The 16,494-nt window shown below is 37.5% G+C and overlaps 1 protein-coding gene across 6 annotated transcripts; it reads right to left on the bottom strand.

The window, feature by feature from the left end:
• Nucleotides 1-1,601: 1,601 nt before the first annotated feature.
• il6st (interleukin 6 cytokine family signal transduce) lies at nucleotides 1,602-15,642 on the bottom strand. Of its 6 annotated transcripts, none has more exons than XM_085280427.1 (16): nucleotides 15,492-15,642; nucleotides 14,907-14,981; nucleotides 11,647-11,943; nucleotides 10,667-10,814; nucleotides 10,026-10,186; nucleotides 9,710-9,861; nucleotides 9,023-9,191; nucleotides 8,647-8,726; nucleotides 6,653-6,911; nucleotides 5,988-6,155; nucleotides 5,286-5,396; nucleotides 4,864-5,010; nucleotides 4,619-4,759; nucleotides 4,294-4,390; nucleotides 3,872-3,953; nucleotides 1,602-2,894 (listed from the first exon to the last, which is right to left on the bottom strand). In XM_085280427.1, the coding sequence occupies exons 2-16, from the start codon at nucleotides 14,968-14,970 to the stop codon at nucleotides 2,280-2,282; spliced, it is 2,691 nt and encodes an 896-aa protein (XP_085136553.1). In that variant the 5' UTR covers nucleotides 14,971-14,981; nucleotides 15,492-15,642; the 3' UTR covers nucleotides 1,602-2,279. The 6 variants fall into 6 exon arrangements, with proteins under 6 accessions (XP_085136553.1, XP_085136551.1, XP_085136552.1 ...); XM_085280425.1 differs by having other exon boundaries at nucleotides 11,647-11,946; nucleotides 15,492-15,641; XM_085280426.1 differs by having other exon boundaries at nucleotides 15,375-15,534.
• Nucleotides 15,643-16,494: the final 852 nt, after the last annotated feature.

Below are 16,494 nucleotides of genomic sequence, written 5' to 3' on the forward strand. Positions count from 1 at the left end.
GTCATTAGTTTTTCTTCTTTTATACCCTTTCTTGCCAGCCACGCTGTGGAGTACTTGGACGCGTGTGATGGAGCATTGTCCTGCATGAAAATCATGTTTTTCTTGAAGGATGCAGACTTCTTCCTGTACCACTGCTTGAAGAAGGTGTCTTCCAGAAACTGGCAGTAGGACTGGGAGTTGAGCTTGACTCCATCCTCAACCCGAAAAGGCCCCACGAGCTCATCTTTGATGATACCAGCCCAAACCAGTACTCCACCTCCACCTTGCTGGCGTCTGAGTCGGACTGGAGCTCTCTGCCCTTTACCAATCCAGCCACGGGCCCATCCATCTGGCCCATCAAGACTCACTCTCATTTCATCAGTCCATAAAACCTTAGAAAAACCAGTCTTGAGATATTTCTTGGCCCAGTCTTGACGTTTCAGCTTGTGTCTTGTTCAGTGGTGGTCGTCTTTCAGCCTTTCTTACCTTGGCCATGTCTCTGAGTATTGCACACCTTGTGCTTTTGGGCACTCCAGTGATGTTGCAGCTCTGAAATATGGCCAAACTGGTGGCAAGTGGCATCTTGGCAGCTGCACGCTCGACTTTTCTCAGTTCATGGGCAGTTATTTTGCACCTTGGTTTTTCCACACGCTTCTTGCGACCCTGTTGACTATTTTGAATGAAACGCTTGATTGTTCGATGATCACGCTTCAGAAGCTTTGCAGTTTTGAGACTGCTGCATCCCTCTGCAAGATATCTCACTATTTTTGACTTTTCTGAGCCTGTCAAGTCCTTCTTTTGACCCATTTTGCCAAAGAAAAGGAAAAGTAAGACAACATGCATGAAGAGGATGATGTGGACAAAATACTCATTTGCCTAATAATTCTGCACTCCCTGTAAAGTTAAAAGATTAAAACTGATAAAACAAGTTTAAAAAAAGAGACTTTGCCATTTGATTACATTTTGTATGATGGATTATACAGAAAAAGTAGAATTGGGCTGAAAGACCTTTCGCTTTATCACCTATTCAGGTTGTAAATCGTGTTTTTAAAAAGTAACTAAGTAACTAATTACTTTTGAAAATAAGTAATCAGTAAACTGGATTGCTTTTTTGGGGAAGTAATCAGTAATTAGTTACTGATTACTTTTTTCAACTAACTTGACCAACACTGCATATACCATATACACCTGATTATTGGAGTGCTGCAGAAATAGTTAATGAAAGGTTCTCCTTGCTCCACAGAGCAACGCTGAAATTCTGTCAGAGTGCCCATTAGGTTTTTAGTCACCTCCTTGACTAAGGTCCTTTTAGGATGATCACTCATATTAGGAAGTGTCCTGGTGTCCACAAACTTGTCTCACTGGGACTTCCAACATTTATAAAATGTAGATATAAATGTAAAGTTAGATTACTGGCTCCACTATATGCTGTCAATGTTCTACTTCCAGTGCAGCAGGAGGCAAGTAGTCAGCAAGAAACTCTGGAAGAGAGAATCCAGTTTCCTTCATCTCAGAATGTACCCCATAAGCAAGCAATTAGGCATCTCCCAGGTTACTTACGTGTGACTCAAAGCAGTTCATTGGAATGTCTAGCAAAAATAAAAAAAACGAAGCTTACTGACTTCCCTTCATGTTTTATTGTTAAGCTTTAGCATGGTGACATTTGAAAAAGAAATACAATCAGCAGTGATTGATCAGAGCTGAAGCAATGCTGTTTATGACCACACGGTATTCCAAATTGTTTTAACATTGTGATACAACAAATTAAGATATAATGCTTGCTTTGACACAGCCTTAGGTGAGAAAACACATCTTCCAACAACATCTGGAATTAACATTAGGAAAACTGAAAAACAACAGTTTCAACATTTTAAGAGCTTCATGGTGCCTTTAATAAATGCAATAAAAACATAAGACTTTACATTCAGCTATAAACTGTCACTTAAAAATTAAAATTCAAGTGAGATTAAGGACATTAGGCTGCACTGAGCAGTCTGGCATGCCATTAGCAGTTTATGTTAGTATAAAATTGTATTTCGTCATTATGTTGAAGATGTTGTTTTATTTACAAAGAACTGGCTATGTAATTTTTCCTTGTGAGAGTAAAGCGTGCAAACGACAACCGCAAGCTCTAATTCACATTACTCTTTACAGTGTAATATAATGGGACTATTTACATTTGATTAAGTGCAAAAGATATACTGGGATTTGTTCAATACTTTAAATAAACACCCAGGACTAACAAAGGCACAAGACCACATATGTAGGTGATGCATGTATCAGACGAGCCATCTGAGTTCTTACTGTGGCCTGTAGCCACCCAGCTGAGGCATGTAGCTGGAGACCGGTGCTGGTATCCAGTCATCAGATTGGCAATCTGCAGGTGCTGTGTGTTCAGTGTCTTCTTCCAGGGGACAGAAGTCCAGCACCTCTTGCTGCTCCATCTCCAACGGGTTGAAGTCATTACTGTCGGTGGCATTTTCATTCCCTGCATTGTGAGTAAAGCAGGGCTGTCTCAGGAAACACTGTCTGCTGCCCTCCTGCACCATGGTGTCATGGTTCTCTTCACAGTCCAGCAGTGGCTGTGTGGACTCAGACCGTGAAAAAATGGACTGCTGGGGCAGAGAGCTTGGGTTCTGGCCCTTGTAACCACTGGAGGCGACTACAGAGGAGTACTGAATAGTGCTGGCCGTGGTGTCAGCCATATCACCACCCTCATCACTGTCAGACACACTCTGTCGAGGTGAGGACATGCAGGAGGAGCCACCGATTCCACTGCTGTGCTCCTCAGACAGATACTTGTCCTTTTTCAGAGGCAGACTTGCCTTGTCCTCCTCAAATACACACTTTGCATCACAAACATCCACATTAAGCACACTGATGCCAGATAGACAGTTCTCTCTTGGTGCCTCTGCCTGTAGAAAAAGAAAGCAAAAGAGAAATGCATCTGATTAAATACAAAACGGGACAGTATTAAGCTATCTACAGATAAAGACATATTAGACATATTAGTCAGTTTTAAAGCCTAATTTTGCCGTGCCACTGTAACTCAGTGCTTCAGCAGGCATCCACATGCCACTTGGCCAAAGTACAGCCCAGGTTCGAGTTCAAACCGTGGCCCTTTGCTGCAAGTTTTCCCCCTCCCTCACCACTTTCTTCTCTATCTGCACTGCTCCACTATCCAATAGAGGCAAAAATGTTTCAATAAAAAAAAGCTTGTTAGTTTGACACCTCTGTGCTTCCTCTCCTATGAAAGGGATTTGAAAATTAGGACACTATTAATGGGGTAATTCTTTTAGTCACTGGACCTCTCTGAAAGCTGTACCTGCAATGCTTTCAGCTGACATTTTATGCATGACACGAAACATGGAAGACAGTTCTTCACTCAGTACTCTGACCTTGTTGTATGAGGCAAGTGTCATTAGCTAACAGAAATGTCTATGCAGTGATGACAAACAGGGTTGAGAATGAGCAATCTGCTTTATGCAAGCAATCATTTGTGCTATGTCCTGGTGGTTTAATATTTTTTTTATTACCATTATTCTGGTCATGCTGACACACTAATGCAGGGGTGTCAAACTCAAATACACAGTGGGCCAAAATTCAAAACTGGAACAAAGTCGCGGGCTAACGTTAATATTTATTGAAAGATATTTATTCCTCCAGATATAAGAATGAATCTTTTCTTATGGACTCAAACACGTTTTGCTGAAAAACTGAATATGGAACAAACAAAGCTTAATACTAAACAATATATATATTAGCTGTATAATACCAGTAGGCCAGCTCTAATAGTAATTTGGTATGGCTTCGCCAAATTTGGCCTGCAGCCTAATTACATTTGGCCCACGGGCCAGAGTTTGACACCTATGCACTAATGTGAAACTCTTACTTTCAAAGGATAATCTGGAGACCAGTTTCCAATGGTGCTATCTCCGGGATTTGGAATCTGAGGCCAAAAGTTGTCCTTGATCCTGTAGAAAAGAAAAAAACAAAACATACTTATATAGAAAAATACAATAACTCCAAAAATATTGAAATCACAGTTTCAGTGGAGCTATTATGATGAATATTGTGTATGAAGTAATGAATGTTTACAATTTTTAAGATTGGTATGCTCAAAATAAACTAGTATTATGTGCCTCATCCAATGACTAAAGTGCTGTACACCCAAAGGCACGTTAAAATGCCTGCAGTCTTGGAAAAGGTAAGATGCAACAAAGAGTAAATGGAAACCCTAGATGTACGTGTTCAGTTTACAGCCATTCACTGAGAGGCGGTAAACATCCCAAGAGATATTTATGGGTAACTTACACATCTTTTTTGCAGAAACAGAGCAGCATGGTCATGAGAACAACAAACAGAAACCCAAGGCTCACTCCTACCACAATGCCTTCAATTTCTCCTGGTGCTGTGAGGTGAAAAAGATATATAGATAAGACAAAGGGTTAACAGCAATTCAAAAACCAATGGTAAAAATCTAAACTTCAATTAGCCTCTCATCCAAGACGCTCCAGTAGCCTTCTTTTCAATCTCTCAAGATTACAACACCTCGATTGACTGAGACCCTACACAGACACTTTGGAAAAGGTAAAACTGACTTTGTGACATTTCTCAACTAGTTGGATCATGTACTGACCATATTTCAGAGTAGTGAACGAGTGGTTAGAGCCATTGACTGAGCCTCTGATAGTTGAAGCCTTTATCCAAATGTCATACTTTGTGTTGCGTGATAATGATGTCAAAGTGTATGAGGTGGTGTTAGCTGGCACAGTTATGCCTGCAAGAAAGAACAACAGAAATCAAAGGTTAGCCTGGCAATTGAGTGTTTTCATTTTAAAAAGCTAACCTAACAGTTCAGCACAACATGGAACCAGTAGATACCACGAGTTTCAGTCCCACTTCGATAGTATATTGTGTAGTTTGTGATGAAGCCGCGTCGTTTTATCAGAGGAATCTCATCCCACTCCAGCTTGGCTGTGTAACATCCTGGGTCACCACTCAGGTTAACAATAGGGCCTTGTGATGGAACTGTACAAAAAAATAAAAATAACAACAAACTGACTTTAAGAACATCTCTGTGGAAATAACTGATAGACAATATATAACTTGTCAAATGATTAATATAAAAATTTTGCATAGAATCATCAAATGCATTCTATACAATCTCGTTAAAATGACATTATAACGGTTATGGCGTTAACATCAATTTTACGAGATTAACAGCATTATTCAAATTATAATATCCACAACAATTCAAAATACAATGGTTTACTATTGATTAATTGACAAGTATGATCTCTTACCTCCTTGTTCAAAATAGGCTCGTTCAAGGACTGGCTTCCCAACCAGTTCGCCATTTGGGCCATATAGAGGGTACACTGATATTCTGTATTGAACAAACTGCTTAAGGTCCCCTAGATTTGACATCAAGGTTAAAAAAGGGGGGAAAAGCACTCTTTAATTAATAGCAATCTTATACAACATGCAGTTAGAGTAAAGCAACAGAAGCTATTAGTATTAGCAGCCATAGTAAAAGTTAACTTAAAGGTTTTGCTTTAAGATCCGCTGCAGTGTATGCAAAATATATTAATTCCTTGTTACAAGAGAATACTTTCTTGCTTTAACAAGGTTGTATTAAAGTCACTATAACATATTTATCATTTGTGTTGCTTATCAATAAGAAACTTGACTCTTTATAACACCATATCATTATCATTAAACAATGAAATCAGAGACTAGCTTTTTGACTCCACCTTTTTATTGCTTTTTAAAAAGATCTACCTAAAGTGCCATCTGCACAGTACAGTCAGTCTCCTCTTTATGACAGCTCAAACTAAACAACAGCTTCAACAACAGCCATGACACGAGAGAGATTTTATGATGGGTGCCATATGCCTTTAAACAACTAAATGAACATTCTCCAAACGTGGTTATTCCATATTTCTTCAAGAGGGTTGTACAACAACTTTTTGTTTCCTAAACCCTCAGAAAAACAGAAAAAATACCTTTAATTGCAGTGTAGTTTGTTTTTCCATTTTCCCTCTGCCAGTTTCTCTCACCATCACTGACCCATTCCACCACATACTTGGACACTGTTCTGTTAGGGGGTTTCCATGAAAGAAACAGCTGACCGTTATGGGACTGTACCTCCGTTTTTTCCACTGCAGGAGGTTCTGTAACAGACACACACACACATGAAATAACAAATATAACCATAGCCCAATTTGTCATACATTGGGTCTTGATTTGGACCAGACTTAGTGAATAAACTACATTTAGTAAATTATAAAACTCATCTGACCTCGAGTTAAAACCTGCTAAGAACTTTGAGTTAAAGTTCTGAAATTATCTACTATGTGTATACTAGGCATATAATCATACATTACTCACACCACTATACTGATTCTGTTAACTGCAGTTTTATACCTGGGGCTTCGCAAACAGCTGAGAGTTAAAAATTATGATCATAAACCACATGGCATCCTGGTTCATGGTTGCTGCTGGGTCCCTTTGGATACCATCGTACGTCTCTGTTACTGTTACTTATTAATCAAGAACATTCTAATTTGTGTGTGTGATTTTATGCCGAAAATATTATCTGGACTGCTTTAGATTATATGTCACAGTTGTGTCTAAATGTCACGCCTGTAAATTCAACATGGACACTTACCCCGTGTTTTGCGGGAAATGATCAACTTTGCCTGAGGAGATGCCCCCACAGAATTTATGGCTGTGACATACACGGTCACAGACTCCTCATCATCCAAGGTAATCGTTTTTAGTGGAGTGATCTGTTTTTTACTTGAGCTGCCATCTGTCAGACTTCTGTTCACTATAATAATCTCCCAAGTTCCATTCCTGATACTATCCTTTTGTTTCTCAATCGTTATGTTAAATCTTCTTATCCTCCCATTGGAAAACTCTGGATCCTGGATGAGCAAAGTTGCAGACAGTATGCAGACAGTTCTCATTATTACACAAAAACAACCAACATGACTGTTAAATAGATAACTATCATATCTGATATCATATCTCACAGTACAATAATATTGAATGGGTTGCATTGTTGTATTTTGTCATGTTTCTCAGGTCTTTGTCTGAATTTCTACGAACATTATTGCTAAGGATTGTCTTATTGCATTGGAGTCACACTGGGTTAAATATGTACACTTGGGTTTTAAGGGGTATTTATTATTTTCTTCTTTTTTTTGGGTTGTATGGAAGCCCCAAACGCAATTTCATTGTTCTTGACAATGACAATAAATAAATAAATACTAAATACTAGGGACCAAAAAATGGTCCCGCCCGATCAGCGGGCGAAGCCGCTGCTGCACGCCGGAAATGAGGCTTCATTTCCGGCAGGTCTGTCCAAGCAGCCCGCTGTTTTCCAGCAGGGATCAAATGTGGAGCAAGGGCGCCACCCGGTGGACAAATAAAAAAATTACAACTCTAAGGCTCATAGACCAAAACGAAAGGGAAACATAAGTAATCACCAAGACATTAACGGTAATAATTCTGCAGTGAAAAATAGCGTTTATAATGGAAGTCAATGGGCCAAAAATGGTCCCTAGGGCTCTAAGAGGATGTGTATTGTTAGCTTAGCCACTGAAGCTAATTTAAGGAAGTCAGACTTGAATTTTGAAATGAAATTATGCCAAACTTTTTTTTTTAGAGAATTTGGCTATATTCCATTCAACACAGTGCAAATGGCTTGTAACTGAAAAACTAAAGGGACCAAAAATGGTCCCAGGGCCTAAGAAGGGCTAGCATAAATGCTAAAAAAACCCCAAAATGCCAGTGTGTCTATGAAACAAAATTATTTATGTTATTTATCACACTGAACAGTGTGTTCAATAGAGCCCGACAGATAAATCTGTGGGGCCAATATATTGGCTGATATTAGTTACTTGCCAAAATTTTGGTATAGCCACAAATATCAAATTATGCCTTAAAAAATAAACAAGAGATGAGAGAAACACCCTTTATCTATGTTAACACTGTTGATGTTACAATATGTAACTTGCCTGTTAGTAGCATATATTTGAAAAGCAAACATATGCAATTACAACAACTGGTGCAAAGTGCAAATCTACAACTTGGTGTGACAATAAAATAAGATGATTTTTAAACTGGATTGTTATATTATCCGAATAAGGCTATACATAAAAATTAAGGAAATCTTTAGTGTGTCTGAAAGAAAAGAACAAATATTATTAAATGACCTCTCGTATTCCAATTTTTAAATCTGTTATTCAAACCATTGACTATATCCAGGACTATATCGCAATCTGTCCAACTCATTCATTCTATTCTGTTAAAATTTTATTGATCTAGCCATTCATCAAACTGCTTGCTATAATGAATAAAATATTTTAACTATAATTAACTATACTGAAGACTATGAAAATAGTCTATGACAGTCTGTTCTAACATGTTGGCTGTGGTGAGTTAGGGTTGGCAGCAATAGTTCCTTTTGTTTGTGTTTTTAACTGGTTCAGTTCAGTTAAAAATGTATCTAAATGTTTTGGTCCATCTGTAGAATGTCTATCATTTATGTTAAACCTTTCATGTCAAATAAATTCTAATGCTTTGTGCTTATGACAACAGGAGTATTGTTAGATAAAACTGTTTTTAAATGTTAAATTGAATGTGATGGAAATTTACCTTACAAATGAACTCAATTTGTCGTTTATTTAGGCCTTCCTCCGACGTGATTATCCATACATCTGGTTTACTTTTTGGTACTAGGTAAAAGAAAAAGAACAAAAGAACCCGTAAACACATGGGTGGACAATGTATGCAGTTTCACAGGTTCAGTAAATCTTCTCACTGCCAGAGGTTTTTATTTTCAATCTTTATGCTTTTGGATACAAAAAGCTCTTGAGGACTTCAGAGTCTGAATAGTTTATTCATCGTGTATAACATAGTATTAAGTGAACAATTTATTAATCATAACTGTGCTAATTGTCTGTAGCAAAATATTTCATTTGATGAAATGCTTTTACTGAAACTAGTCCGAACTGGAATTCATAATACTCACAATCCTCTGGTGTTCTCTCGGTAACGTTGCTACTCCAGTCACTCCAGTAACCACAGTGCTTGTTATTATTATTATATTTGCACCGTACCTGAGTGACATAAACTGTGTCTGGTTGCAGGTTCTGGAGTCTAAAGGACTGTATATACCTCGAAGTGTCTGCCAGAGGTACCTAAAAACATAAACCATATGTCACTTAAAAATAAAACAAGAGTTAATATGTACCAGTCTGAGAAGAATCACATTTAAAATATTAAGACTCTAAGATTTCAGCAAATACAGGACCCTCTTGCTTTGAGGCAACAGTACTAACCACAGAGCCACTGTGTTACCATTTGAGCACCTTGAGCAAGTGCTACAAAGATAAAATGGTGTACACACTGTACAGGGACACTGTAGAAGGTTGTATAGAACACAAAAAAACATATTACTGTGCTAAAGTAAACCTTCATTCTCAATCACTCTCAAGAGCTTTGTGGAGAACAGATTCAACATGTCATGAAACTAAATCAGATTTTCTTAAAATTGTCAGTAATACAATTTCTGCAGATTTGTTCATTAATACATAACACAACACTGGAATCTTAACTGATTTACAGGTTTACACAATAGTTTGAATCTTTTAGAAATATGGTAATATTGTCTTTTACAATGGCAATTTTTGATGGAAGGGTATACAAACATACTTACATAAAACCACTTTTGAGATCCCAATGGGCAGAATCTAATTTCATATATCGTTTCCAGATAACTTTTATCAATAGAAGAATTCCAGCTCATCACAAGGGAGGTGGGAAAAACTGCCTCTGAAATGACTGCGACGGATGGAGGCTTTGTTTTTACTGTCTCACACACACACACACACACACACACACACACACACACACACACACACACACAGAATTCAAGACAATCAACATCACTTAATCTGAATATACGTTTTAGACTACTGGCTCAGAACATGCAAATATGTTAAACATAATAATCAAATGTACTATTTACTTACCAAAGCAATTAGCAAGCTTTATCAGATGTTCAGACTCTTCTTTTCCAAGTTCATTTTGTGCCACCACCCAAATCTCCAGTTCCATATGATGAGGAAAGAGATTCAGATCCACTGTGGTTTTGTTTACTGGCCCTAATATTGATGCAGTATAAATTTTATCACTAAAAAAAGAAGTAGAAGACAATTTACTTGACAGTAAAACCTACACAAAGCTTGACAACTGGTATTCATTACTAGTTTAAAAAGTCACATTACATTTAGGTGGCATAATGGTGCAAAGATTTGCACAATCAGGGTATGCATGGTCTCTTTGCCCCTGCATGGGTTCTCTTGAGGTACTCTAGCTTCCTCCCACAGTCCAAACACATGCATGTTAGATTAAGTGGTCAGGATAAATTACCCCCTATGTGTCAAGGTGCCCATGTTTCGTGTGTTCATATTTGATTGTGGCCGTGTGGCTATACAACTTGACACTGACAGACATTACATGTTTAAATTGTCCATACCAGGAACATAAAAATGTAATACAACACTACTGTGATGAGCTGGCTTTAACATACAGCTTGACTTAGTTTCACCATAATGAATGAAAAACAGAATTGTAAACAAAAAAAGTAATGATTCATGAAGCGTGTACTCACCCCGTTTGTCTAATAAACAGTGTATAATTTGTAGGGACAGCTTCCGTTTGATGTCCTACTGCTTCCCACTGACATTTGATGTTTGATGAGATAGTGTCGCTCTCCTGAACTGCTATACAGGACAGATTCTTTGGCTTCTCCGGGCGATCTGATATTTAAACAAAACAAAAACTAAACTCACAAAGTTTATCTCTGCATGCCACAAAATTACAATTTTCAGTGCATTTTTTCTGTATCATTATCAGGTGGTTTATATATATATATATTAAATTTAAATTCAGCTTACAAATGAGGACAAAATAATTACCCCTTTATGAAATTCAAAGTTTTTATCAAAGTTTTGCTGTTTGCTTTTTAACAGAGAAAGGGATTTTCAACATAGTATTTCTTAACAGACTAGTTTTATTTAGAAAACAGCATTAAGTATTTATATTAGCCCACAATAAGAAGTATTTCACCCCCCAAAAATAAATAAATACTGGCAACGGCCAGTGGTACCCTTCAGCCTCCAGATACATCTATGGTATCAACGTTTCTCCCATTTTAAACACTACAGCCAGATGAACATTTTTGGCATTTCCTTGCCTGTATGATTCAACATACATCAAGACAACACTACAGGCTGTTTTCTCCAAAAAATGATACACAATTGACTAATAGCATCAGGGTTAATCATTTTAACCCTGGTATTAGTTTGTCTTAACTAATTTTGTTTCTGTGTGCAAAGTAAAATAATATAGATATCCAAAATAAAACCAAGATATTTGGAAAAGCTGTGTTTCACAGCACTTGGAAAATACTTGAATACTTGAAAATTAAATTTTCATAGGGGGGCTAATAATTCTGTCATCATATACTATTGGAAACACAGAAAGGAAAACAAACTACTGTTATCACAACCGATCGAAAAAAAAAAGAGTTATAGCTGCATTTGGGTAAAAACAGCAATAGATTTTCAAGTTATGACAATAAGAACTTACAGCCTTTCCTCAGCCAAATCCCATGAGTAAATTTGCCCCTGTTTAGGACAACATAGTGTGACTCTGTCTTGCAGCTGCAAAATAACCATTCAGACTTTTCACTTCTGATGGTGACAGTGACATTAAGTGCTGAACTGTTGATCTTGATGTAATGCTCTTTGGGTATAATTTCAGAAAGCTTCCAGTAGAGATCATCTGCTGTGACTTCAGTTGTGTTGTTGATCATGCAGATAGCTGTCAAGTTAGACCCAATCTGAACCACTGGAGACTGTGGGGCTATCACCAAATGATAGTCGTCTTCTGAAGGTCAAAACAAAAAACCAAACACACACAAAAAAAAAAAGTAAACCCACATGCAGAGTAAAACTCAGAAAAATATAGCTGATGAGCACTGTGCTTGTGTCAGCAACAAGATTATTAATACATTTCTGTGAGTCTGAGCCATCAAATTACCCACAGTTCCTGTCACAGTCTAAGCAATACAACCACAATAGGAACATCTGCTGCTAAGTGTGATGAGACGTGACCACATTCCTCTTTTTAATGCAACATTAAACTCCGCCTGTCACGGCAACATGGACACACATGGTGTCCATGGTTATACCAAGTCAGAAAAATAATCATCTTTTACACTAGTTACAGTACAGCACAATGTCTTTACAGTCATTACATAATTAACATTGCAGTTACAATTTCCCAACTTTTGGGATATATAAGGTTGAGGTGGAGGTGGGCATAGCTAAAACGTTGTGCTCATCATGCTGGCTTGTAACTAGCTTCCCTGAAACAGAGAAAGCTGGAGGGATTCTGATGGCCCCCAAACATCTGTACATATGAAGTACAGATGTACAAATTATTTAACCTTTACCATAAATGCTTATTTTTTTTGCGCATCATTCACGCTTACGTTTGAAATCATCAAACAAACTGTATTTTAAACAAAGAAAACCCAGGTAAATACAAAATTGATTTTGTAAATTATTTGAATTATAAAGGAAATAAAGATATCAAAACCAACAAGGCCCTATGTGAAAAGGTAATTGCCTACGAACCTAATAGCTACCTGTGCCACCATTGGGAGGAAGAACTTCAATATAATGTTTGCACTATCTCAGTTCTTGATAAATTATGAATTAACTGTGATTAATCATATGTTTCAGAAAGCTGAGTTTAATTTCGGTGGTCACACCCAGATCGATAAAAACCAACAAAAATAGAACTTGTTTGACAGAGCGAGGCAGGCTAAAAGATCTCAAAACAAAGCAAAAATATCAGAAATCAGGAAGGGGCCATATTCATTCTCAGAGAATTGTAATTCTTTAGGTAGTGAAGCTAGTCTTCCCTAATCATTTGGGAAGCATTAGCTGCCAAATCTGCTGCCAATTTACAAAGACAATAGGAAGAGCTTTAACCATCACTTCATTTCAAAGGTAGAGGTGGAGTAAGAAACCATCAATTTTCTTCTGTAAAGAATAACATACAGAAACTGAGCAGAAAAACAATGATATGACAGACAAAATTGACACCAACAAACACAACAGACACAAGGCTGGAGAAAAACAACAGACAAAAAAGAAACATCTCTTTTGATGTGTCATCACAGACAGCCATGTGTCTGTAGTAGGTAGCAAACTATCATTAATTTCTTCATGCAAAAATAAATAAACAAATAAACCGACTGATCAAGATTTTTTTTTACTAATTAATTTTAGGTCCTGTTAGGTCTCACACTGCTCTTCTGTCTAGCTCTCCTTTCCATATGCTGCTCCCCATCTTACCTGAGCTTGTCTGTTTCAATATCAACTGCATGTGCTTTTTCTCACTTGTCCTTACTAACCATATGTAATAAAAAAAAAATTGTAAAACTATATATGTGTTGTATTTTCAACTTTAACTTTTTAATTAGAATTCTCTGTCCAGAGGCCTGCTCTTTTTTTTTCTTTAAATCACCTCAATTCTTCAATTTTGAAAAGTACAGTTTATCTCAGCCTTTACAAAAAAGGCCTGCAGAGGTAAAGTTAAAACAAAACACTTCATTTGCATTTTGAACTGGTACACAATGTCAATGACAAAACACTGTTTCCACTCTCACATTAGTTGGATAGAACCAGTGTCTAGATGACTAATTAGATAATTCATTCAAATAAAGCCAGTGTTACATGTAGCACAACTGCTCAGAACTGATTCTGAGTCTATTTTTTGTATGATTTGGCTTGCCTCAGCCTTTCTGTCCTGTTTCCCTCCTTAAATGTGGCTTATTGATTGTGACCATTACTGATGAGGTTTCAGCAAATAGTAGATTGATCACCTGATCAGGTCTTTGCTGGATTTTGTTTCTTCTATTTTTAAGGAAATAATTTTCAAACACTCTTCAATTACTGTAGATAGTGTTTTAGGACTGTCACTTCTTTTGTCCTCCACTGTCCACCAACCTGGCAACTTAAAATAGGCTCTTTGCTAAGTTGTCTGTTATGTGTAGACAACACTAAGTTAGGTGCCTTTTTATATTTGAATGATTTAGTGTTAAGGGTCTTAACAAAGAAAAGAAACAACCCTCTTATGATAATGGCCAGGAACAAAGACTGGACTGAAAATGAAAGTGAAATGAGTGGGGGGGGAAGCAGCCAGTGCTTAGGGAAAACTGTAAAAGACCATCAGAAAGCCAGGGGAACTAATGCTTAAAGATATGTCAATAAAAATGAGTACAAAATCTGGTTCTCTAGAACCACAATATAAAGAAATAAGCAATGAATCAAGATTATTCGCTCTATCACCGCCACAAAACACACATGCTAGGACACAAGGAATCAGATGAGAAAGCTCTATTTTGTGCATCATCTTTGCAGCACTAAAGAAAGGCTTTTATTAGGTAACAACTGCATCACCTCTAAAATAACCCTTTGGTCCACATCTCACATGAAGCTGCATCGCCGTTTTCCCTTTGACAGATAATAATTCTCAAATATGTAATCAGCAATGTTTACTAGTACTTGTATTTATTACTGAGCTGATATCAATTCAGCCAGTATTTTTTACTCACAATTGAATTACCTTACCTTGAACGTGGTAAAATATGCTTAAAAAAACCTTCTGAAAGTGTGTTATTATACCCACACTGGGGCAGCAGGAAATATGACACTAAAAATGTTGTCAAAAACAATCTACATTCTGAGTGTCCATTTTGATTCATTCTTGCGTGTATACTAAAAGATAACACTCCCCAGTGACTAAAGATGAATTGTACTGTTGATGATACTGACCAGCAGCGAGAACAGAAGCCAGCCAAGCTAAAACCCACAGATGGAGCACAGCCGCAGAGACCATGATGACAACGACTATATAGAAAGACAAAAATAAATAAATAACACCAGTTAGGAAAGAATTGTATCTGTTTTGTTTCAAACACACAACTTCGCAGCTTGTTTTAGCATCATCGTATCGTACAGCGTTGAGTTAATTAAACTGAATAATCATTTACTGAGTTTTTCATACGTTTAGTAATAACTGTAATACCACAGTAATAACAGTAATAACTGTGATACTAATAATGTGGCAAAGACACTTAAATTTAGGATTTCATTACGATGCTACGAAACAGCAGCTAGCGTCGATGCTAGGAACCCATGTCCACGGCAGTCACGTCGCATTAGCCAACGAACTCACATTGTCATTCCTGCTAATTGTAGTGTTTCCACAAAAACAATCAAAAGAAATCGGTCATAACTTACGTAAAAGTTATCCGTTACTGTCCTTGTACAATGCTGGTTAGCCGCGTAGTATATTTATGTACACCCAGCAAGTGTCTAGACAACTTAAACAATTTTTAGATACCATTTCTCGCTCACCGTGCGTCTGGTTCTTGGTATAAGACCACCCACTTCCCGTCAAAGGTAAGCCTGTGTCGCAATAGGTTACGTAGCGGCGCTACTCATTAGCCGATCTCACAACGTCGTGATGGCCCTAAACCATTTCTGCTGTGTGTCTGCCATATTGACTAAGCGTTTTGATATCTGGTGAAGTGCACTCGTGACTAAATGCTGTTTGCTGATTTTACAGACAAACTGTCAATTAAACAACTTTGACGAATCGGAGACTTTTGCTGTGTGTGTTTGGTGGGACTTGCGCTCTTATTTCCCGTATGTCTCCGCCTTTCGCCTTCAGAACAAGAATACACAACATCAGGAATCCCTTGGCACTGACTTTAGCTACATGACAAAGCAGCATGATATTCCTGATCCGTTGGAAATTGGAATTAGTCACTCTTTGTTAGACCCTTGTCAAACAACAGGCTTTACATACTGTGCAAGGCATTGATGAGAAGTGTGGGAACAGCACATTAACATGCCTACGGACAGTTTCTAAAAGGAAGTACACTAATGTAAATAAAAGCAGAAGCTTATAATCATATGTTAAGAGCCTCCTTCTGCTTGCTGCAGAATCATTTACATTTACTTTTAATATTATATATGCAAATGATACAGTTTTATATGTAGTAAGAAGTTTTCATAGATTTTATCGATAGTTTTAATAAATGAATATTTAGAAGACGATAACTATAGACGAAGCTTTCAGGATATAAAAAAGGATACAAGTCTCTACTTGCCTTTCTACAAAATCGCTGCAGGGCACTGAAGCTGGTTTTATGATCCCGCAAACTTGGCCGTCCCCGTACACTTCTGACAGAAGCGGAATTTATGGTTAAGCAGGTAACCCATTTGCTGTCCACATCACTCCAGGGAGCTCGACCATAAAAGCAGCTTGATCGTGTATTGTCTGGGCATTGGCTGGGTCTTTTGTGGTGTTACTTGAAGAGACTGAGAGGGAAAAGATTAGAAATGAGTATCCTCA

The sequence above is a fragment of the Mchenga conophoros genome, linkage group LG7, assembly GCF_057382185.1.
Source record: "Mchenga conophoros isolate Kocher_MC1m ecotype Shallow Benthic linkage group LG7, M_conophoros_male_GT1.1, whole genome shotgun sequence".
In the NCBI taxonomy this organism is placed as follows: Eukaryota; Metazoa; Chordata; class Actinopteri; order Cichliformes; family Cichlidae; genus Mchenga; species Mchenga conophoros.